A 24874-nucleotide genomic window follows, 5' to 3' on the forward strand; every position below is an offset into this window, starting at 1 on the left:
TGCAGGCATCCCTTATCTTAGACCTGGATTGTGACTGAACACTCAGACTTTTCTTTTAAAGCAAAGATGGGTTATTCTTTAGTCAGGAAATTAAAATTCATGTGTGCCCGAATATTTTGTAGGGTTACCCAGCAGAAAAGAAAATGATTTTTGACTATACCTAAAGAGATTATTTCCTTAGGAGTGACTTTTCTGTGCCAATTGTTTATTATATTTCTGTGAAAAATGGTCCACAGCACTCTTCCATCTTGATTGGGTGGCCTGGATCTTGCTCTTAAGCATTGTGGTTTTAGTTTAATAGCAGGACCTAATAATATGTGTCTTGCACTTAATGTATGTTGAGCAAATATTTCCCCCCTCCCCCTCAACTAACTTGATTATATGTTCCTAATTTGCAACTTTCCCCTTCTAGTTGTGAACTACTGGACAATATAGATGAAGTTGTATTAACTTTTTTAATATGTTTGATTTTCCTTTTTTATATGTTATCATGTTTCTTTCAAGAATTTTTTTATGTTTTGTGAATTTCATAAATATATAATAATAATGAAAAACAAAAAAAAGATTGTTTTGCATCCTTCGGAATTAGGGAACGATTTTTTATGAATTGTTTAAATCTCTGTGAAGCAAAGCGGCAGCTCCACAACACAAAGATTTTCCTAACTCCACACAACATGTTCAGAAAATGCCGAGCGATTGTTGAGAGATGGCTTTTTACTCCAACGACATTTACATAATTGGATCGTTTGTTTTATGTGGGCAGGAGATTGTTGTTGTTGTCGTTGTTTTTCAGAGGTACCCCGAGGTTAATTGTAACTTCAGACTTCTGACAAGTAAAAATGGTACGGGTACCTGGCTATAAATATCCATATTTTGTTTTCAGTTTGGCAGTACATCAAAGCAACCCCACCCACTCTCAATTACACACACGCACACACAGAAAAAAAAATGCAATCAGAAAGCCAAATGCCAGTCACTCGCTTTCAGGATAGCAGAAAATGCTGCAACCTTTAAGATGTAGAGCCTCCTGTTTACAGTGTAATCGGCCCCTGCCATTTCGAACCTGTTTGCCTTTTCTCCGGCACCTCTCTCTTTCCCCCCTGTGGAGTTTTAACTTGTAGGTGTCTCCCCCAACAAACGATTCGGTTTCTGCCCTTTGTCTCCGTACCGGAAAGGTTGAAAATAGTAAAGCACGAAGCTTGCAGACACAGAGGGAAATCTCCTTGGTCTGCCTTCTTCGTCGGTTGCTACCTTGCGGAGGATTATGACACGCAGCAGCTTAGAGGGAGGTCTGGGAAAAGCGCCCTGGGCAGTCAGCAGGAGCAAGGCTCCCACCGAGATCAGGGAGCCCCTTCTAGTTTGCATCCATTGCTGGGGTTTGTTGTTCATATCCGGGCGGTGTTAATATTAAGGCTCGCCTGTTATTTTTTTTAACTATGCGCTGCGCTTAGGGAAGGAAGAGGCAGCGGAGCCGAGAAAATCTCCGCAGAGCCCGCACCCGGGCAGGCATCGTCCCTCTAACTCACCAAATGCTCCGCGGGGCGCAGAGGGAACTGCCCCCTCCCCCTCCCCCTCCCCGGCCACACACTGAGCGGCTAATCCAGCCCGGGCTAAACCGTGCTGCAGAAATAGCGAGGCGCGCGTTGTAAGCGGCTTCGGCAGCAGCAGGTTTTATGCTCCTGAATATTTGTTCATGTTTGGTGCTTTGGGGTGTTTTTTGTTTGTTTGTTTTTTTTACTCCGAATGTGCCTCTGTGTTTGTAGGTGGGGCATAATAATAGTCCCTTATGACGCCCAAACTTATTATTTCGGGTTGGTTTGCTTTTGGACGCCAATTTTTCTGCTAAAACGTTACTTACTCGGCAGTTAGACAGGGAAATCACTAGGAAAAGTTGCGTTCAGGATGCCGAGAAGACCTTTTTTGGGGGTCCCCCCCAGAACGCTGTGAACTGATTATTATTATTATCCGCGCGGCGTGAATCGGAGCCCCTCGCCTTGAATCCGGCAGCCGCTGCCCGCCCAGAGGAAACCCGAGGCTGAACTCCCCCCCCCCCCCCCCAAGTCCTTTCAGAGCAGGCGGGAAGGGCTCTGCCGCCTCGTCTGCCGTAGTCCGTACGGCTGGGAGGTTGAGAGTCGTCTTCTCCTGGGGACCAGATGGCAGCCGGAGACGGGGCTGCTGCTGCTGCTGCTGCGAAAGTTTCTTTTGCTCCGGGTTACTACTTGCTGGGCTCTCTGCGCCTCCTCCGCACGCTGCTTTCCTACGGTGCCCGCGTTGCCCAATCCCCCGGCGCACGGGGCTCGTCCGGATGCCGGGCGGCTAAGGGTTAGCGCGGCTTCGGACTCATGGCGAGACGGGCACCCGGGCTCGGGCAGCTTCCGTCCGGCACGGCGCGGGCTCGGCCGGGCTGATGCCGGGCCAAGGCTGCGGCGGCTCCCCCTGCTGCGGTTTCCTTTCGCGTCCACGTCCCTTCGCAAAGTTCCAAGCCTCGGCCATGGAGCTGTTTGGCAGAGAGGAGAACTTTGGGAATCTGACGGCGGGCTCCTTCCTCCGACTCAGCCCTGACACCAGAGTCTACCTGAAGGAGGTGGAAGCCGGCGGGGCGCCCGGTAATGCGTCCGATTGCGCCAACTGGACCAGGGACGCCGGCAACCTGACGGGGCTCTCCTCTTCTGAGGGCAGCGCGGCTTCCCCGGAAAAGAACTGGCCAGCCCTGCTGACGGTCACCGTCATCGTGGTGACCATTGCTGGAAATATACTGGTCATTATGGCCGTGTCACTGGAGAAAAAGCTGCAGAATGCCACCAATTACTTTCTGATGTCACTTGCCGTAGCTGACATCCTGCTGGGCTTTCTTGTCATGCCCGTGTCCATGTTAAACATACTGTATGGTGAGTATCCCTGCCAAGGGCACCAATTAGTTTCACGAAACTACCTGTCTGAGTGTGTGTTTGTAATGTGTCTGTCTGTCTGTCTGTCCGTGTGTGGTGATGAGGGGGGTCATCTCACTATTATGAGGTCATAGTACAATGAACTGCACATATTAGGCTGATATATTGTCTTCCAGTAAGGGAAAAATAGCCACTTGCCTTAGGCAAAAGCTTTTACTTTAAAATATAGAACCTTGATAAGTGTGTTTTCTGAATCAGACCAGGAAATTTAATACAGTGGAACTTGCCTGCAGAGAAGAGTAACAAGACCAGGGGCCAGATATGCCAAGGGATTTTTCTTATATCTATCTATTGGGGAAAAAATTGGCACATCTCAGCTCAGATATGTTAACCTTGCTATAAAGGCGTGCTTATCACAGGAATGATAATGAATTCAAATGCTTTATTAGGATTGGAAAGATCTTTAGGGCAGCAAAGGTCTCAATACACAATGCCCTAACTGTTATCTAGAATACTGAGTTTAAAACAAAACGTGTATGTGTGTGCATGTATATGTAGAAAGAGAGAGAGAGAGAGAGAGGTGTACATATATAGTCACACAAATTGCAAATACATATCTTCACTTTAGCTACAAAAAAGTGAAACATGCACATCTTCAAGTAATGCACAGCTTTCCACATAGTAAGCAATGACTTTCAATACGTTATGTAAAAATGTGCATCGCTAATTAAGCATCTGGCTCTGTACTAGAAGTATTCTATTTAAAAAGAGTTATTGAAACTAACTCATGATACAAATTAATAGTATGTTGGGAGGTGGGGAAAGGGGGGTAAGACAGCAGAGTGAGCTGAGTAAAGCTACAGCCCCCATCCATGACTGCAGCTGCTGCACTCCTCAGAATAAACTCACTTGAACATGAAGCAAGGAACATCCTCAGACTCTGAAGTAATTCCAGCTCCAGAAAGTCTCATCTACCCCAGTCCTCCACAAAATAATCTCATATGCACATTTTTTATATGTCATGCACACATGCAGAACAACAAAGGGTTCATGATTCCCCTGTTTCAAACTGAGATAATGATAAGCCCCACCAAGCATATTTGTAATAGTTCATCAGTGCACAGAGGTTTGCCATCTTTCTAAGGAAGGCTGAATTGGTAGCTGCTGAGATAAAATGCCAAAATAGAGCGTGAGATGGTTTTTTTAGTCCTTCCTGCCAGTGGTTTTTTTTTTTGTTGTTTTTTGTTTTTAGCTTGTGCAGGTGTATATATGTATTTACACTGATTTTAAAGGTAATTTAAATAAAATTGTATTTTTAAGTGGCTTCCTATTTATGACAATGCAGAAGTATCTTGGCAAATGGTTTGCTTTGCTTGCTCCATGAATTGGACGTTCTGTGTTGATTGCCCTTTATTTTGCCAATTAAATCTCTCATATATATTTTAGGCACTGCTTATATTTATATTTATTGCTACATTAAATAGTTATACTTCTTATATAAAATATTATATTTCTTTATTTATTACCAGTTAAAATATTATTACTTTATTTAGCACTATGTTAAATTGTCAACCAGTTATACTGTTCCATATGTTATACGGTTCCATGTAAAGCTCCGCTCTTTGTTGAGCAGTTCTTCGTTGTATGTAAACCGGAGTGATTTGTAGTCCCTACAAGAACTTCGGTATATAAAAATTAAAAATAAATAAATAAATAAATCTGCAACTAGTGCTCTGCCTATTCATAATGCATTGGCACTGAATATACCAGTTCTTAAGACTTTTGCTAATGGTGCTTTGTTTTGGTTTAATTTGCCTTAATTCTGTTCTATAATTAATCAGAAAATACACCTATTCCATCAGGTAACTTAGAAGATGCATGGAAAAATTAAAAACTGGTTGAGTGATAGACAACAGCTGGTAGTGGTAAATGGAGATCACACTGAGGAAAATAGGGTTATCAGTAGACTGCCTTCAGGACTGGGTCTAGGGCCAGTTGTCTTCAATACTTTCGTGAGTGCTACTGCAGGGGGATACGCTGGAAAGGTTTTTCATTTTGCAGATGACACTAGTATCTGCAAGAGTGGAAATTCCTGAGGGCATGGATAAAATGAGGCGCAATCTATGAAGGCTTGCCAACAGGGAGGATAACTTTCAAATAACTGTGTTTAATGGCATATAAGCGTGTATATGGCCATACGCAGATTTATTAATTTTATAACCCACGTGTATCAGATATGTGCATATTATAAAATACGCATATCTTTATCCCAAAATATATGCATATGTATGCTTAGGCGCAAATACATTCAATGCATTGAAACTGAGTATTTCAATGCAATGAACGCACTTACTTTTCCTACCTATTTTTAAAATATATGCACGTATATTTTACATGCAGAAATAAAGTTGAACTTGCAAGTCAGTTATATTTTAAAACATGCATGTGTAATTGAAATGACCAGGTTCACTACTTATTCCACCAGTCCATCCAGTCCTTCTCCAGGTTATAGAGACCCTCCTAGTTCTTCATCCTGAATTCCGCACAGTTTACCCAGATCTCCCATCCAACCAAAAGTACACAATAAATATGTTTAATATCACGTATACAAGATAGCAAGTGTAAAATAATTTACACACGTTTGCAAATATGCATGCATGCCTTCTAAAATGACAACTTGCATGGGTAAATGTTGGCCCTGCACCAGAATGACCCTAGACCACCCCCTTTTTACACGTGTATATGTGGATGCGAAAGAAAAAATATCCAATTTGGTTGATGTTTATAAAATAGCATGTACATGCATAAATGCTACTTAGGCAAGGATATACTAATTTTAACATGCATAATTCTATGAAACTTCAGCCTTAAGACTCAATCCAGAAAGGTCAAAGCCATATATTTAGAGTGCAGAAATGCAAGGGATGATGGTTATGGGTGTGGGACATGTTGTGAAATACTGATATCCGCCAAGCTCGAGAGACACTCGATAGCACTCGAGAGATGATCTCGATAGCAAAGGTAGGTGACAAGTCAGTTGCCAGAGACAAAGGATTGTTTAAGAGTGCATAGGGAGATAAAAGGAGATGATAATGTCTCTACACAAGTCATTGGTGACACCTCATAAGTACTGTCTCCATTTCTGGAAGTCACACCTCCAAAAGACATTGACAATTGCATACAATTCAGAGGAAGGCTACCAAAATCATGCACAGTCTGCACCAAAGCCATCAGAGAGATTTGACCTAAATATGCATAACCTAAAGGCAAAGAGAGAGGTGAGGATACAGAGAGATTCAAATACCTCAAAAGTAAAAATAATTCATTAAAAGCAAACCATTTTCAGTGGAAAACATGTTCTAGGACAAAGGGATAGACTCAGAATAACATCAGGAATGGATGATTGATGGATAAAGCAGACTCCAGGTGGAGGCAAAAACAGTAACATAATGCAGGAGAGCATGGGATAAGCAAAGTGAAGGAGAAACCAGAGATAAACTGGGGCCCATGGTATTACAAGAGAAAGTGGGATGTGCAGGGGAAAACATTTTGTTTTCATTTTCAGTTTGTTATTGGGAGATTTTTATCCCACAAATTTCAGTTTATGGATTGCTTGATTTGTTTCATTTGTGTGAAAAAAAACCAAACAAGGTCTCCATCCCACATTCCTGGAAAAATGTCAGGACCAGGATCACCCCCGGTTCCCACTTACCCGGTTCAGTGGGGATTCACCAGCTAGGACTAGGCTGATGCCTCGAACTTGCATATGCTGATGCCTCGGCCTTGGCCTCAGCCAGACTCAGGCCTGACACCTGGGCCTCGGTCTAAGCTAGAGCAAGGACCCATGCCCGATGCTGTGACCAAATCCAGAGGCTGGATCCCAGTGTCTGGTCCTCGGCCTAGGCCTGAACCCACCGCAACCTGATCCGAAGGCCAGGTCTCAACTCAGGGTCCCTGGCCCAGACCCAGGACCAATGTTGGAACCCAACCCAGAGGCCCGAGATGGCAACCTCATCCAGAGGTCATGGCCTCGACCTGGACTCAGGCCGACCTTCACAACTTGACCCAAAGACTGGGTCCCAATGCCCTGACCTCGGCTCAGACCCAGTCCCAACGCCATAACCTGGCCTGGAGGTCAGGGCCTAATGCTGGGGCCTTGGCCTGGACTCAGGCCTGATGCCACAACCCAAACTGGAGACCAGGTCCCAACTTCAGGACCTCAGCCAGACCTAGACCCGATGCCATGACCCGACCCAGAGACCAGGTCCAGATATCAAGGCCTCAGCCCAGACTTAGGCCGAATGCCATGAACCAACCCAGAGGTCGGATCCTGATGCCGGGACCTAGGCTAGGACCTAGGCCCAGTGTGGGGTCTCAGCCAGGAGGCCAGGTCCTAACGTCTGGGCCTTGGCCCAGGGTCAGGCCCAAGCTTCAAAACCCAGGCCTGGGAGCTCCTCTTCTTGGGTCCTTTTCTTTCTTCGGCACTTGAAAGCCAGTTGAACTATCCACTGGGATCACACTGGAGTTAATTAACTCTGGTTCATTCACCCCAGCAGACGGTGCCATTTTGATGTATGGCATTGTTTGGCATTGCTGTACAACAAAATGGTGCCATCCACTGGGGTAAAATCGCCAGAGTTAATTAACTCTGGCATGACCTCAGTGGATGATGTCATTTGGTTTTCAAGCACCGAAGAAAGAAGAGGACCCAAGAAGAAAAGCTCCCAGGAATGGGGTGCAAGGCCTGGGCCTGACCCTGGGCCAAGATCCAGGTGTCAGGTCCCAGCCTCTTGGCTGAGACTTGGGCATCGAGCCTGGGTCCGACTGGCATTGGACCCTGACTTACTGGTTGGGTTGCAGCATCGGGTCTGGGTCCAGGCCCTGGCTAGGCCACAGCCCCTTCTTTGGGTCTTGGCCTATGCCCTAGGTGAGGCCCCAGCTTCGGGCCTAGTCCTAGGTCTGATGCATTAGTTTAAAACAAAACAAACAAATAAAGTGCATTTCATTCTGGGGGTCCCGATTTGGTTTGGGGCCCCGCAAATGAAACAAATTAGCCTTATTCATTGCATTTTGCACTTTTGTTTTATATGAATGCACATCCCTAACAGAAAGTAAATTGAGCAGATAGGATGGGCCTTTAAGTCCTTATATTCTATGATTCTACAAGGTGGCCCATGTAAAAATAGCCCACCTCCACTACCAGTGCATTGGAGGCAGGCTACGTTTCCATGGGCCACCCTGTATAATCCAGCCTCCCGAGGAAGGTGGTGGACACAAATATTGTATCAGAATACAAAAGTCACATGACAGGGAACGGAGAATTCTTAGCAGTAAGAAAGCAAAGGGAAAGCCAGAGATCAAATTGGGATCTGCAGTCAGGAAAATGGAGAGTTGAGATAGGCCTGGAGGTATTTATCTGCTTTCAGTTTCTGCCGCATCACAAAAAAGAGAGAGCAAGGATAAAAGCAGGTCATGTAAGAAGATTTAACAGATGAAGCGTAATCCCATTAGAAGTCAGGATATTCCAGAAGGTAGAAAACAGGAGGACAATAAAATTAAAAAGTAGAAATAGTTTTTCTCACTTTTATTTAAATTCACTGCCTGTTAGACAGCTTGGCTATCTTATTTTCATTTTTTTAAAGAGAATTAAAGTGGGCATCAGCCTGCACTTTCTTTCATGGTCTAGCCCAGGGAGAAAAGACAGTGTCACCACCTTACAACCCAAACATGGATTTTTTTTATTTCAGGGGTGTGGGTGGGAGTGGGGGGGGGGAAGAGGGAAACAAACATTACATTATGCACAACCTTGTCCCTCTACTCCAGATAAATATGCCAAAAATTAAAACTAGAACCGTGGATTGAGCGGGTATAAATTCTGTAAGTAAATAAATAAGGAGTGCACTCAAGAGTATAATACTACTTTTTTTTCCATAGCACTGCTAGACATATAAGTATAGCAGTATCACATCAGTTATTACAGCTAAAGTTTTCAAAAGTAATTACAATTTGTGCATAAAATGTATAATTGAATCATAAGTTATACAACCTAAAATTTAAATTGAAAATAAAAAAGCTGTCTTCTCCTTATTCTTTTCCATTTCTCTTTCCTCTGTGTTTCTTCTTCCTTTCTCTATTTTTCCCTCTCCTCCATCTATCTCCCTGACAGTCATTCACCCTTGTTACTTCTCTCCATCTCTCTGCTTATCCCCCCATTGCTACACTTCTTTTGCCCTCTCCATTTTCCCTGTTTTTCACATCTCACCTCTCTATTCTTTTCTATGTCTCATTCTTCCTTCTGTCCATTTCCCTCCCTCCCACCCTCATCCACCTCCTTTCCTCCCTCTTCAGGCTACCATCTTCCTGCTTTAAGTCCCTAATCTCCCCTCTGTCTCCCTCCCCCTCTGTCTTCCCTCAATCCACTACCTCCCCCCCTGTCTTTCATCTTTCCTCACAGTCTTCCATCTACTCCCTTTTTCACTAACCCTCTCATTTTGTCCTTCATGTCCTTCATCCTCTTTCCATCCCCTATCTCTCTCTTTCTCGCTTCTCCTTCTTCCTTCCCTCTGTCTCTTCCCCTCCTCTCATCCCTTTCCTCTGTCTCACTTGCTTCCTCTTTGTCTTCCCATCACCTCAGCATCAAAAATCAGCAGCAGTCCAGCAATGTCTCTCTCTCTTCAGATGGTCTCAGATCACCAGCAGCAGGCCAGCAAAGCCATCTTGGCCCTCTCTTCAAGATTTCCTGATACAGCCAGCAAGTGCTATAAGGACAGAAATTAGGTGTATTCATGTTCTGTAAACCCACAGCAACTCCCTCAGCATGGGTTGTAACTCATGTTTTATGTGCATTTCTCTGCTTTTTTTCCATGTAAAATTAACTCTGGTATATTTAATAGGGTTTTTCGCACAGACAAAATACATGCTAGAATGTGCTAGAATTAGTGTGTGCAAATGCAGATTGCAGGGTAATGAGTTTATTAGCAATTAGCCTGCAATGCAAGGTAGTGCACTAAATCTGACATATTTTTACCATGGGAAATTTAACTCCGGGGTCAATGCAGAAGTCAAACGTCCCACCATAGAGAAGCAGCGTTTTCTTAAAAGAAATACAATGGCGTGAATGCAGAGCCCATGAAGCCAGGCATGGAACATTAGATGCCTGTCCTGGGCCAGGCTCCTTTGTTCCCACAACTCAAGACCCTCCTTAACTATAAAGTTAATTCAATTGCATACCACCACCCCTCCCCCTCCTTATCCTCTTCTATGTGGACCCCGAGTATTTTCTAAAATTAGGAAGTTTGGTCACCATGGCTAAGTAAATTGTTGCCAAGGTTACAATACCAGAATAAAACACTTATTTCAGTGGGTAGTATAAACTGGCCGGGCATCATACTTTAGCTAAAAACAAGTTGCAAACAGAGATGCTGTTAGCATTACAACAATACAATTAATTGTCTGCTGTATGGTATTAGTGAAAGCCGGAAAGCCCAAGTGCTCGGTGCTGTCCCTCTCTACTGATGAGCTGCAATGCCACCTGCTGGACATTTCTTCTCACTTCAAGCTATTGATAAATACATTTTGCTTGCTGCACAAGTCTGTGGGATTCTTTTTTCAGCATAACGAATGGGGCTAGGACAATATTTAACAGTAAAATTCAATATATTTGAAAAGACAGATTTAACATTCAGTATATGAATAGATCTTTCTGAGAAAGAGTAAAGGCTCCGGGCCTAAGGGCTGAATCCTCCCTCCTCCTTCCAACACACACATTACGACTCTAAGAACAGGTCCAGTAAAATGTTTTCCCTCTTACTGTAGAAGATAACAGAGAAGCAACCCTTTCAACACCAGATATTCTGTTTGAAGACTAAATGTGAATGCAAAAACTAGGCGGACATTGTGATTTCCTTAAACTTGAAATAGTCTGTGCAGGAACATTACATATTTAACCTGTGAGCTGCAATCAGTTTACTTAGCAGATCTAAGTGAAGTATCATCCTCTACATCAGTTGAATTTTTATTCTGTAATCAACAGGTCTGGGCTATTTTGAAACACTAAACCAATGGTAATTTAGTATAGCTGGCACTCCATACCTCCTTGGGGTGCTTTCCTAACAAAGAAACAGCCAAAGATGGTAGGATCTCTACAATGAATATGTATGAGATAGATATATATGTAAATGTATCTCATACATATACCTTGTTGAGATCCTGAAAATCCAGACTAGCTATGTGGTACTCCAGGATCAGCTTGAGAAACACTGGCCAAACAGACATAGTCAACTAAATATAACAACAATGTGCAAAATAAAAAAAAAAGTACTTTCTGTGTGACCCTGTGCAAGTGACTTTATCTCCCTGTGTCTCAGCTTTACCATTTGTAACTGAGAAATAAGAATAATAGCATTGATCATATCCTTTTTCCACTCTGGAAGATGTCATGCAGATTAAGGACCAAAACTGGTAGCCAGACTTTTGGCTCCATACATAACTGTATGCATACATAAATGTATTAAAGGATAAAATGGATGAAAGGAACTGTATAAACACACATTATTTAAAAAATTCTCTGTTCTAGATTATGAATGGCCTTTGCATAGGAAACTATGCCTTGTCTGGATCTATTTGGATGTCTTGTTTTCTACTGCGTCCATTATGCACCTGTGCGCCATCTCTCTGGATCGCTATATTGCAATCCGAAACCCCATTCATCATAGCCGCTTCAACTCCCGAACTAAAGCTTTCGCAAAAATAATTGCTGTTTGGACCATATCCGTTGGTAAGTATGATGATACTTCAGCTAAGACATAACTGCTACTGTACTGCTTTTGGGGACCTCGAATTGTGCCTTATAGTCAGAATTACCCACTGTGTGCAAAATCGGTATGGCCCCAAGACAAGATGTGGCAAGGTAACAATTAGCTGATGCAAATCTGCATAACAAACAAAGGGGGTCATTTTCTATCGGTGGCGCATAGCAATAAGAGGCTATCGCACGCGAAAAGTCCCTTTTCGTGTGCGATAGCTTGCCAGGGGTGGAGTCGGGGCGGAGTCGGGGTGGCAAGGGGAGGAGTCGGGGTGGCGAGGAGGCGGACGCGGCGGTATCTTTGCTGGCGGCGATAAGGTAAGACACGTTATCGTTGCCAGTAGTGCGCCCAATAGCATCACCTTTCACGGTGGCGCTATTGGGTGCAAAAACCGGCAGCGATAACACCACGGTGGTGCGATGGCTGCCGGCTTTCGCAAGCCCGCCCCCCTGCCCCCCATTTTCACTGGATTCACCATTCTGTGGTAGAATGGTGAATCCAGGCCAAAACTAGCAATGCCAAATAGTGATACAGATTTGTTTGCATCACTGGACTGAGGAACAGACACAAACTTATCTTGCATTCTTTCAATATTCTCTACTAACCCAGCTAATGGGGGGAGGGGAGAGAGAGAGCAAGAACAGGAGATTATAAAGATGATTAGGAATGGAAAAGTGCCCTTTTCTCCTTTAAGTCCATTTTCTGGCATCCCGTTTTGTTTTGCTTGTGGACACATTGTGGCTGTTCTTAGGGAAAGGTGTCCACCTGCTGGTCCACTGCTCTGTGTGCATATCATTATTATATCCAGTACAGCCATGATCGTGCATTGTGCCTCGTGCCAAGAAAAATGCACAGTAACCCTGCTATCAGTCCCAGACATCACAGACTAACAGTGGGCATATGGTGTTGCTGGAGGCTTTCATTCTCTTCTTCCAAGAATGGTTAATGGCACTGATTTCTAGTATTCAGTAGTAGTTTCATTTTCTTCTTGCAGGAATGATTAGTGATGCTGATCTATAGGTATTCACTGGGGAAAATAAGTAAACCCAAACCTTGATAAAATTGATTGACATTTATTATTTGAAAAAATGCTGGAAAACACAGAATTTGCAGTATTGCTTTGCTTCTTTCTCTTCTACTTGATATACCATCAATGCAGTTGGCAGCAGAGTGGAACTACTTTTTCTGGTCCTTCCGTTAGCAAAGAGGCAAAGTTTTGAGGCTGCCGAGGTCAGGCAACATTTGCAGAGAAGAAAGCAGTGTTTCCCTGCCCAGAATAGAGTCAACAAAGGAAAAGTCCCCCACACACAGATCTGCTGTTTCAATCCAATAAAGTTTACTGAAGCAAAATGAAAATAAGAACATAATTCTTCCAAAATTACAGCCCAGCATATTCAAAAAGCAGTCAAAAATACAAATTCTTGTGATTCCTTTGGCCTTCCTTGCCTCGAAGCCTCTTATAATAAAAGGAATGGGACTTGCTGCCGCAGATCCTCCCCTCCATATCAGTTGAACTGTGCAGCTTCCAAGGACGTGACTCCTTCCCTCAGACTGGGCCTTGCAGAGCACCTTTATCTCTGACCTCTTCGCTCCTTCTCTGGTTGTACACCAGTTGCACCACAGGGGTCACTGGACAGATAACCTTTCTCTTTCTCCGGACCGGAGCAGGAAGGCCAACACTCCTCCTTTCGGAAGAGCAGGCCAGCACTCAAACTACCTCTCTCTTCCATCAACGACTGCTCCCCCCAGCAATGCTACTGATAAGCTGTGGAAAAGTCCCCTAACATGGGATGGATTTTGTAAATAATATATTATGTGAGGGACTGTGTAGGTCCCAACAGAAGTATAGTAGATAAAGCACAGAGCTGTGAACTGGAAGACACCAATTTATTCCCTTACCGAACACTCATTAATGTAACCTTGATTTTTTGCTGTTGTTGGACTGATCTAAGAATTAGTCAAAGATGGTTTTATGTATAAGCGTTTGAGATTCCATAGGTCCATTTTTCTGTTCCTCTTCTATCCTATGCAGAAGGGAACTAGATATTCCCTAAAGTTCATGTATAACAACATCTTCTTATAATGGGTCAATAGACAGTATTTCCTCTATGTTATCCTGCAGTTTTAGCAGATAAATGAAAAAGTGTGCTGGTACAAAATATAAAATATTCAGTATCATCAGGTAATCCCATTGCCAGGGAAGGACTGACCATTCACATAATAGGGTAGTACCTGAGGGCCCTCAGCACTCTCCACCAGCCTCGGAGGGGTGCCTAAGAGCCAGTAAAGGGCCAATAATGCTTATTGCCCAGGGGCCCAGATGACTATCAATCCGCTCCTGCCCACTGCCTATACAGCTGTATAAAGTAGCACATCTAATGTACTATCCAAATGTTTTGAAGAGTTTAGAAGATATTAAATGCACTGAAAGATAATACTTGGCAGACCTGAATAAAAACCAAGATCACACAGTGAGCGTTGAATTGGGAATGGAATTGTCGTCTCCCAGGTCACAGTTCTGCACTTTAACTACTATAATCCACTACTAAGCCTGCTAGTTCATAGTTTTATATTATATCCAAAGCTTTTGGTTGATCGTGTGGTCACAAATGTTCATGCATATTGCATAATAACATTTTATTTCATGGGGAGGACAATAATGAAAGACCCAGAGAAATAGGGGCTTTGCTTATTGCTCAATCCGTCCATAGGAAAAAGTACATGCTTTGTTTAACAACATGCCTACGTTTACTCATGGACTGCACAGATGATCACAGGGGCCTTCCTGCGATTGGAACAAGAGTGGCGATCGAAGCAATGCACATAGTTTTCTTTATAAAAAAAAAACTACATATGTTTCCAATGGAAAATTACCCATAGAGAAAGCAGGCAGAAATCTCTGCAGGTGATATTTCTTTAGTTAATAATGAAAGCAAAACTATACTGCAGTAACCCACATCAATTAAAGTTACCCACGGAGTTTGTCAGACAACAGGCAGTTTGAATGTCTAGCCCATAATGCAATACAGTATTTGTACTGTTGTAGAAATCATTTATGCATATTAAAAACCAATACAATCATATGTTTTGAGATTCAGCACTGACGTTTCCAAAAACTCTAGGTAGAACTGTTATGATTGGCAGCTTGCAGGAAGGCCCCGCGATCCACCACACTCACCCTGACACCGCCAACAGCCAGCTTCTTCTCGTGGCCGATGCCACAAGCAGCCAGACCCATCTCACAGCAGGGCGCTGCCATGGCCGCTGCTCACAGCCACCCTCCCTAAGTGCACATGCGTGCCAACATTTACATTCTTAAAGGGCCCACAGCAGAAATGATTACAGCACGTATGGATGATGTTAATGGTCTTAGCCCTATAAAGGACTCTTCAGACCTCAGCACCTTGCCTCAGCAACAGGTCCCCTGGTGCTTCTTCCCAGTGTGTTGCTTCCTTGAGTGTTCCTTGTTCATGCCTTTGCCTTGTCATGCCTCTTGTTTTGTTGTTCCTGCCGTGCCCTGCCTTCTCCCTTCCCTTCTCCCATTCCTTGACCTTGTCTTGACTGTGCCCTGCCTTTGTCTTTTCTGCACCTTGTTGCTTTGTCTTGTTTGTCTGGTCTGCCTTGTTCCTTGTTTCCTTGGCTTGACTTCCTGGTATTGACCTCGGCTTGGATTGGACCTCCCTTAACTGCTGCCTCAATCCCTAGCCTCTCTATCATCTCTGTTGTTTGCCATCTGCCCCAACCTATGCTTCGTCTTGGACCATTACATCTGGACAGCTCTAAAGACCCACCTAAGACCTGCCAGCCACCAGAATTAAAGGGCTCAACCTGCGGGGGGAGGCAGCTGATATAGGTGAAACTCCAATCAGTCCCAACACAGAGTTTCTCCACCAGCTGATGGTATGGGCCTAGTGGACCTGCTCACTAGGCAGTGCCAACCACACCTCGGCACTAAGGGTCCACTACTCTGATGCGCCTTACAAGAGTGTTAAGTAAATATAATTTCATTGTGATACAGTTAGTGCCAGAATTGCAAGACTAGTCACAGTATTTAGAATGGATCGCCAGTTCCTTCATTTGAAATATCCAAAAGTGGGAGAACATTTTTGCATCCTTCTTTAACTACACATTTTCTAGAACTTAAGAAAATGTAGTTTCCAAGAATGGTGAATGCAGCTTTTTCGGTCAAAGTTTTGTTACCTTTAATCCATCTTAAACTGATAAAATATAAGCAGAGTTCTCAGTACGTTTCACGCCAGCTGTCATGCATGCCACAGACCAGGCCACCTGGGAGAGGGGGTGAGGCCGGAGGGCATATGCTGAGGAAGGGGGTAAAGAGATAGTGGACGGACACTAGGAAGAGTAGGAAAAGATGCAGGGGTGAATGAGGAAGGGAGGAATTGTGGGTTTGTGGAAGCAAGATGAGGTGGAGAGGATGCCACTCAGGAGACAATGAAAAATGATGGAAGGGTAGAAGCAGGACTGCTGTGAACTAAAAATGGTGCCTCGAGTGGTAGCCCCATATGACAGTGTCAGCTGGGGGAGGTTCCCCTTTGATGACACAACCCAGACTTTGGGTGATGACAGATGCTGCTGCGGGAACTTATGTTCACCACTGGATTGAAGGTAACAACATGGTGTGCTGGTGCCCACACACACACACATACACACACCCTTTCCCCAGCCTGGCATCCCAGGTAGGCACCCATCTCACCTGCCCCTTCTGAGGGCCCTGGGTAGAAGAGAGGAATATGCACTGCAGCATAATTGAGAGGGAGCTGAAGGTTGTGGGAGAAGCTAGAAAGTAGTGAGAAGATCTGGCAATGATGGAAAAAAAGATGGAACCTGAGAGAAGTGAGATGAGAAAGAAGGAGATTGAAAGGAGAAGAAAGACAGAGCGATTGAGACAATGGCAGCACTGAGCAATGATGCCATGGTAGGAAACATCAAGCTGTAAAACATTAAGAGGGAACTCCAGAAATATACTCATGGATACATGTTCTTTCAGTCAGCTATATGCTAGTAACACTTTCAGTTCAACTACATTTTTTATTATGTTGTCCACAAACTTTGTTTACATACATTTTGACTTGAAAGAAACAAACAGAAATCTTGGTGCTTTTTATTAAAAATATATCTTCCTTCCTTCCCCTATGATTCTTTTCTTCTCCAGTGTCTTTTGTACCTTCTCTCTTTTTTCCTCCCTCCCTACCCAATCTCTGTCTTGTCATTTTCCTTTCCACCCCCAGCCCCAGCAGTCCTTCTCTTTGCTCCTCTCTTCCTTCCCGCTCTTTTCTCCAGAGAACAGGACCTGTTTTATCACATGCAGCCTTCCCCAATCACAAGGATACAATCTGAAATCCTAGCTCCCCAGGCCCTAATACCCAGCAAGTACAAGCCTTGGGAACTAGACAAATATTTTCATCAGAAAGTTATTTGCCATATTCCACAAATGAAAATAGTCATATCTTAAGTTTGAAGATGTTGGTTGAGAGGCCCTGCAAAACTCTGAAAAGCTGATTAAACTGTTTACAGAGAGGTTCAGACTAGCTCTCAATCTCCGGGACATAAATTAACAGCTTCATTCAGATATGCATGACCCTTTAACAGACATGCTTAATTACTTTCCTGAGGTCACTGATATCTGGAGTAGGGTGAAAGCAGAACTTCAGATTGATAGTTGATGTCAACATGAGCTAAGTGCAAGAAGCGTGAACTGCTCACCATGATGTCTCATTTCAATGATCTCTCCAACACTTATACCACCCATATTCCAGAGGATAATAAAGATGATGTGCATGTTGTGAAGGATACTGTGGGTGTTAAGTTCAGAGGCAAATCATTAGAAACACAGAAACATAGAAACATGATGGCAGAAAAAGACCATATGGCCCATCCAGTCTGCCCTTCCAGTTAACTTAGCATTACAATTCTCAACACTTCCTTAGAGATCCCCTGTATTTATCCCATGCTTTCTTGAATTCAGATACCGTTTTTTTTCTACAACTTCCACTGGGAGGCTGTCCCACACATCTGCCACCCTCTATGTAAAAAATATTTCCTAAGATTATTACTGAATCTACCCCCTTTCAACTTCATTTCATGACCCCCTCATTCTACAGACTCCTATTGATTGAAAAAGTGTCATCTCCTTTGCATGGAAACCTTTGAGATAGTTGAATGTCTCTATCATATCCCCCCTATTTCGCCTTTCCTCTAGGGTGTACGTGTTTAGATCTTTAAGTCTATCCCCATATGCTTTAGAATGAAGACCACTGACCATTTTAGTAGCCACCCTCTGGTCCGACTCCATCCTGTTTATATCCTTTTGAAGGTATGGTCTCCAGAATTGTACTCAGTATTCCAAGTGAGGTCTCACCAGGAACCTATAGAAGGGCAATATCACCTCCCTTTTTCTGTTGACCATTCCTCTCCCTCTGCAACCAAGCATCTTTCTGGGTTTTACCCTTGTTTTATCAACTGTTTGGCCACCTTAAGATTATCAGATACAATTATCCCCAGATCCTGCTCTTCTATTGTGCTTAGAAGAATTTCACCTCCAATATTGTACCTTTTCTTTGGGCTTTTGCATCCTAAATGCATTATTCTTTATGTTTTATCATTAAATCTTAGCTGCCAGACCTTAGAACATTCCTGGAGCTTAGCTAGAACCCTCCTCATGTTTTCCACTCCTTCCTGGCTGTCCACCCTGTTACAGATTTTGGTGTCATTTTATCAATCACAACAATGTTGAAAAGAACTGGTCCTATCATCTTATCTACTTTGTTTAGTTGTCTCCTCATGAATACACTGTTCTGAAAATCGATTGAGGTTTACCTCACTTCCCATCTTATTTGTGTTTTATATGGTCCTAGTCCAGACCCTTGCATAATGAATACCGAACAGAAATATTTGTTAAGCAATTTTGCCTTTTCCTCATCAGCCTCTGCATATTCCTCCCCTTCACTTTTGAGTCCCACAACGCCACTTTTGTACTTACATATCTAAAATAAAAGTCTTGTCCCCCTGTTTTATCATATTTGCAATTTTTTCTTCTATTTGAATTTTTGCATTCCTGACTACTTTCCCAGCTTTTCTTAATTTTTCCAGATATTGTTGCCTGTCTTCCTATTTCTGCGATCTCCTTTAGTTTATGAACGCTAACCTTTTCTCCCTTACCTTTTCAGCTAATTCTTTAGAAAACCATAATGGTCTCTTTTTCCTCTTCCCTTTATTTACATTTCTAACAAAAAGATTAATTGCTCGTATGATATCTCCTTTTAGTTTTTCCCACTGTCCTTCTACTTCCCCTAGATTTTCCCAGGGCCAGACGGACGTATTCAAGGGCCAGACAGGTGCACTCAAGCTATACAATTCATGTAAATACATTCACAGTGATACTAGGGTTGTTTACGTTTTATTTGCAAAACAAAAATTAATTCAAAAACTTGAGAAATGGGATATTTTTATTTATAAATTTTTATAGACCGTCATTCGGAATATACCATCATAACGGTTTACATAAATAAATATAGAAACATAGAAACATAGAAATGACGGCAGAAGAAGACCAAACGGCCCATCCAGTCTGCCCAGAATGTTATGAATCAGAAGGTGGACCCCTGTTCCGAGGTAGAGTCGGCGCTACCTAAAAGGGAAGAAATCCTTTTAGGTCTCTATTGTCGAATGGCAAGACCGAAGGCTGTAGCTGTTGAATGAAGACTTCGCCCTGGAAGCTCGTGATCCCCCCAGGAGAAGCCCGTAGGGATCCGGCCGCTGGGACTTAGGAGACTCCCTTGAAGACTGAAGAAAGGTCTGGATGCAAGCGCCTCCTGCGGGTCGTGGATTCCAGATGGCTGGCGCCTCTAGCAGGTCATAGTATTCTAAGGACAGAGTCACAGAGTAGTCCAAAGCTGGTCCGAGGGTTCGGTACACAAGAGGGGTCGAAGTCCAGTCCAAGATCAAAGCAGGAGAAGGGTCCGAAGCCAGTCCAGGAGAAATCAGGAGAAGGGTCCGAAGCCAGTCCAGAATCAAGCCAGGGAAACATGCACGCCGGTCCAGAGGTCAGAAGCCAAGAGTCAATCCACGGAGCAGGGAAGCAAAGCGGGACGAAGAACCAAGAGCACAGGAACAAACGCAGCCAGAAACCTTGATACCAAGGCAAGGTCTGAGGCTCAGACCTTGCCTTAAGTACAGGAAGCCAGAGGAGGAGTCTCAGGAGGAGCCATGACTACTTCCTGTCATGGCTCCTTTAAGAGAAATCATCAACCGCGCGCGCAGCTCTAAGAGAAGGTAGAGGGGGAGGAGCCGAATCGTCGCGAGACCACGTTGCCAATTCTGGCCGCAGCAGCGGCCGCTGAAGGAAGAGGAAGAGGGCTGCCTGCACCCGCAGGAGCCTACGACGATGCCCGACGCTGCGGGTAATATTATTTGCGTGACCGCTGGCCCGGACCTGACTGCGACTGGTCGAGGCCGGCAGCCATGACACCCGGCCCCGGTTGCGGCTTGCCACGGCCAGCGGTGCTAACACAGAAAGCTTTCACACTTATAAATAATTTAAAGAAATACAACACAGTTAAAAAGAAATATAAAAAAATACAATAACAAGCAATTATAATAAGTAAATATAAAAATGATCATAGCATAAGATCAGTTCAATAAAATAATATAAATCAAATGGCAATAAAAAGTAAAAAGAAAAACAATAAGATCAGGTAGTTTTAAAGATTGAGTTCAAATCAACTGTCCTGCATTGTTGTGCAATCCTAGTCATGATAGTTTTCATCATAAGCCTTACAGAACAGCCATGTTTTTACATCCTTCTTAAATGATTTCAGGTTCTGCTTTTCAGGTAGCATATTCCAAATTTTGGGCCAGCTAGGGAAATCGCTCTATTTCTAACTTGTGATAGATGAGCTGATTATACCATTGGGATAAATAATAGCCCTTTATTACTGGATCTTAAATATCTTTGGGCTGTGTGAAGCCTGATAGCTGCATTGAACTATTCTGTTGCTTCTCCATAAATTATTTTATGTATAATGCACAGTGTTTTATATTCAATCCGGTAATTTATTGGCTACCAATGTAAGGAGCACAGTATGGGGGTGATGTGATCGTATTTTTTTGTATTTGTTAGTACCCTAGCTGCTGCAATTTGGAGGACTTGTAGAGGGCGAATGGTTGATTGAGGAAGGCCTAACAGTAATGCATTACAATAGTCTGTATTAGAAAAGAGCAAGGTTTGGAGTACAGTTCTGAAGTTGTTTTGGTCAAGTAATGGTTTTAATCGTTTAGGTGTATGTAATTTATTGTAGCCTTCTTTTAACTTAATAGAGATGTGTTTTTTGAAATTGAGTTCAGAGTCTATAATAACTCCTAAATCACGTGTGTTGCTTTCAATTTCAAGACTGATGTTATTATGTTCAAGTGCTATGTTTGGGAGTTTAGCATGGCATGTTCTCCTATCCAAATAAATGATTTCGGTTTTTTCTATGTTCAGTATTAATTTCATGTTAGTCAAGAGTTTTTTAATCATGGATAAATACATAGCTGTCAGATTTATGGTAGACTCAATAGAGGAATTTATTGGAATTAGAATTTGAATGTCATCAGCGTATACATAATGCAGAAGTCCTTGCCCGCTTAGGAAATGACAAATTGGAACCATGTAAATATTAAACAAGGTGGCTGATAGGGCAAGACCCTTGTGGGACTCCTGTGTTCAGTTCTATTTTATCTGAAATTGTATTTTTTATTTTAACTTGAAAGTGTAGGTTTTTAATGTAAGAGGAGAACCATTTGATTGTAGTGTCAGCCAGCCCTATTTCAGTTAATCTATCAATGAGAACTGAATGATTCACCGTATCAAAAGCTGTAGAGAGATGACCAATTATTAAATGTAAGGCAGAGATATTATATATGTGAAAATGTAAGGCAGAGATATTATATATGTGAAAAGTCCATTAACGGCTATTAATCAAGTTTACTTAGGGAATAGCCACTGCTATTAATTGCATCAGTAACATGGGATCTTCTTAGTGTTTGGATAATTGCCAGGTTCTTGTGGCCTGGTTTGGCCTCTGTTGGATACAGGATGCTGGGCTTGAAGGACCTTTGGTCTGACCCAGCATGGAAATTTCTTATGTTCTTATGATCTTAAAACATGTCAATGATGCCTAAAATGCTGGTCACTCTATAATAATGAGTCACTCTATAACGATGTAGATTAGAGAAGAATATATTCCTGATATTTTAAAACATTCTCTTGTCCCGATTTTGATATTGAGGAAATGTTTTTGGATTGATAACTATATCCCAGTCATGGTTTTCCGAATACTAGGTCTACATTACAGCTACTATATCTTAAACAGTTTCTTCCATGAGTACCTCTAGATCTGGGACTTTATTTATTTATTTATTTATTTTTAATTTTTATATACCGACATTCTTACATTAAATGTAAATCATACCGGTTTACATAAAACAAAAACAGCAGGAAAATAATTCCATAGTCTGATACAATGAACAATTAAAATTAAACTTGTTAACAAGCCAAAAGAGTAAATAACTTGGAAAAAAGGGTTAGATAACAGAAAATGTACCAACAAAGAATATTAAATGAGGCACCAAGGATTGCACGAAGGGGTGCACAAAGGGGAGAGCCTGGTGGTGAGGCGCTTTTCAACCGCCGACGAAGCTCTCAGTGATGTCGTGGGAGGGGGTGTGGTCTCTCTCTCATTTATTCCCATACAATGAGCATTAGTGTACATAGCTTTCTAAATGTTGCCTTTTTTTTACCCATAGTTCCCATTTCTATATGAATATTTAATGTTTTACTTACCTTAGGGTTTTGTTCACCCATCCCCGATGATTCCATTTTTAAAGCCCTCCTCAGTAGGTTTGCCATTCTGTGTTGAAGGACGTTGCACCCCCTTCTTCGATAAGTGGATCCCATCTCTGCTCAGTAATCCTTGAAATATCATCCCATGAGCCAGGAAGCCAAAACGCTCACATTTTGACACCATCTACACAACCATTCATTTATCGCCAGAATGCAAGCTTCCCTACCTGGGCCTTTATCCTTAACTGGAAGATTCAGAGATGATTGCCACAATGCCCTGTGGCTTTTTCAGCAGAATTGTACAACAGGAGACAGTTGTGACAGATTTTCTTCTCATATATTATGAAGGTAGCCCATGGTGCTCAAAATTCACAAAATGGTTTGCAAAGAATTCACCTATAATGATACCAACAGTTCCAGCTTTTCAATAGTCTACGTAAATCACTAAATGCGTGCGTAAGTGGGTCTGCGCAGAGTTACACTAATATTTTGCAAACTGTGTGACAGGAGCCACACAGTTTATAAAAAGGGCTTTCAATTTTATATGTTTTGTTTATAAGTTGTAAATATAGGTGTTTATTTTCCGGTTAAGTGTGTGGGGGGGGGGGGTTGTGGGTACCAAAAATAGATGCTTATCAGTGTTTTTGCACCGCAGGTACTATTGATGGGTATCTTTTTCTAGTTGAATCAATGCATATATTTGCATAGCTGAGAAGTCGTTAGCATGGAAAAGGCATAAAAACAAAGTGAAGGATCCAGGAGAGGCAAAGGAGAAGTGAGAGAGTACAAGGGGAAGTGATTTTTTAGGTGTTTATCTAATAAACATCTATTTTATTTCTATTTATTTTTTTTTTTACATCTGGAGTGTTTTTTCAGGATTTATCAGTTAAAACCTAAAATCAAAAGCCCTACTTATAAGATGCCATCTATTTTGCCTGAAAGTGCATGAGCATGTTTCAGTACGTGTGTATATTTGTAAAGCAGAAAACACATACATTCTCTACCTATATTATAAAAGTACCCACGTATATTTTACGTACATAATGATTGTAACAAGTGGGCTTAATTACCCAGGGTTGTATGCATAGGCATGTATTTTATAAAGAATGACATACTCTGCTTCTGAAAATACTTTGTGCATACTTGCAATCAATATACAAAAAACATACAGGGTTTCAACCACAGGTAATTACAATCATGAACAATATAACACCAACCTGTGTGTGTATTATTCTATAAAGATTTATTTTAACAAATTGTATCAAAAGTTTGTTTAAAATGTTAATACTAACATACAAAACAATTTATATTATTCATATAAACTCTTACCCTCTCCACATTCATACCCAATACATATTCATCACATATAAGTTACACATCTTGGGAAGATGAACAAGCTGTGAAGAAATTGAATTTAAGTGGAATAGAAGAAATGAAAAGAAGTTGAAAGGAGGATACCACTATGGATGATACATGCATAAGAACAAAATATTGAAGGGGGAGCGTCTAACAAATTATCCTAATATTTTTGATGTGTAATTTATATGTGATGAATATGTATTGGGTATGAATGTGGAGAGTGTAAGAGTTTATATGAATAATATAAATTGTTTTGTATGTTAGTATTAACATTTTAAATGAGCGTTTGATACAATTTGTTAAAATAAATCTTTATAGAATAATACACACACAGGTTGGTGTTATATTGTTCATACTTGCAATCACCAGTTTGCCAACACTTCCACCAGTTCATCCAGGCCTTCACCAGTTCACACTGACTCCCAACCCAAAATCTGCAGATAAAAGACAAAGACAATTTAATTTCCATGACTTAATGAACAGCTGTAAAGTGTATGGACAACTTTGGTAATGTATGCGAGCGTACTACTTTCAAAATAGCAACTTATGCTCATACTTCCCAACCTGGAATTCCCTTAAACCACCCCTTTTCCCCCCCTGTTAACATTTATGCACAAATTGCAAATAAACATCTGCTTGGGATGTTTCCGAAATAGAATATTCACATGTACATACTATTTACAAGCGTAGATGCTGATTTTACATATATAAACATTTTGAAAATTAGCCCCATAAGGAAAAGTCAGGAATGCCTTCAAAACAGAATGCAAGTAATTTAATAGGCTTTCCCGTATATGTGCATACCATTCCAATGCTAATATTTTGGTTCTGGAAGAACTGTCATCAGTTTATGATGGACAATAATTCACAGCAAGGAAATTACTACAGTACCTGAATTGTAACTCACTTTGAGCTCAGATTTGGAAACAGGCAAGTAATTACAGTAAATCTGAAATTCAAATCCATATCTGCAAAAAGAT

At 42.1% G+C, this 24874-nt stretch overlaps 1 protein-coding gene across 2 annotated transcripts in view; it reads left to right on the forward strand.

Moving 5' to 3' along the window:
• The first annotated feature begins 1244 nt into the window (after positions 1-1244).
• Positions 1245-24874, forward strand: part of HTR2A (5-hydroxytryptamine receptor 2A) — a 49933-nt gene continuing 26303 nt past the window's right edge. The window contains exons 1-2 of one of the 2 annotated variants that reach the window (XM_029602876.1): positions 1247-2888; positions 11464-11664. In XM_029602876.1, coding sequence (XP_029458736.1) covers positions 2408-2888; positions 11464-11664 — 682 coding nt within the window. In that variant the 5' untranslated portion in view covers positions 1247-2407. Of the gene's footprint in view, positions 2889-11463; positions 11665-24874 lie in introns of both variants that reach the window. The other variant, XM_029602877.1, reaches the window with a different exon arrangement.

This window comes from Rhinatrema bivittatum, chromosome 5, assembly GCF_901001135.1.
Source record: "Rhinatrema bivittatum chromosome 5, aRhiBiv1.1, whole genome shotgun sequence".
Classification (NCBI taxonomy): domain Eukaryota; kingdom Metazoa; phylum Chordata; class Amphibia; order Gymnophiona; family Rhinatrematidae; genus Rhinatrema; species Rhinatrema bivittatum.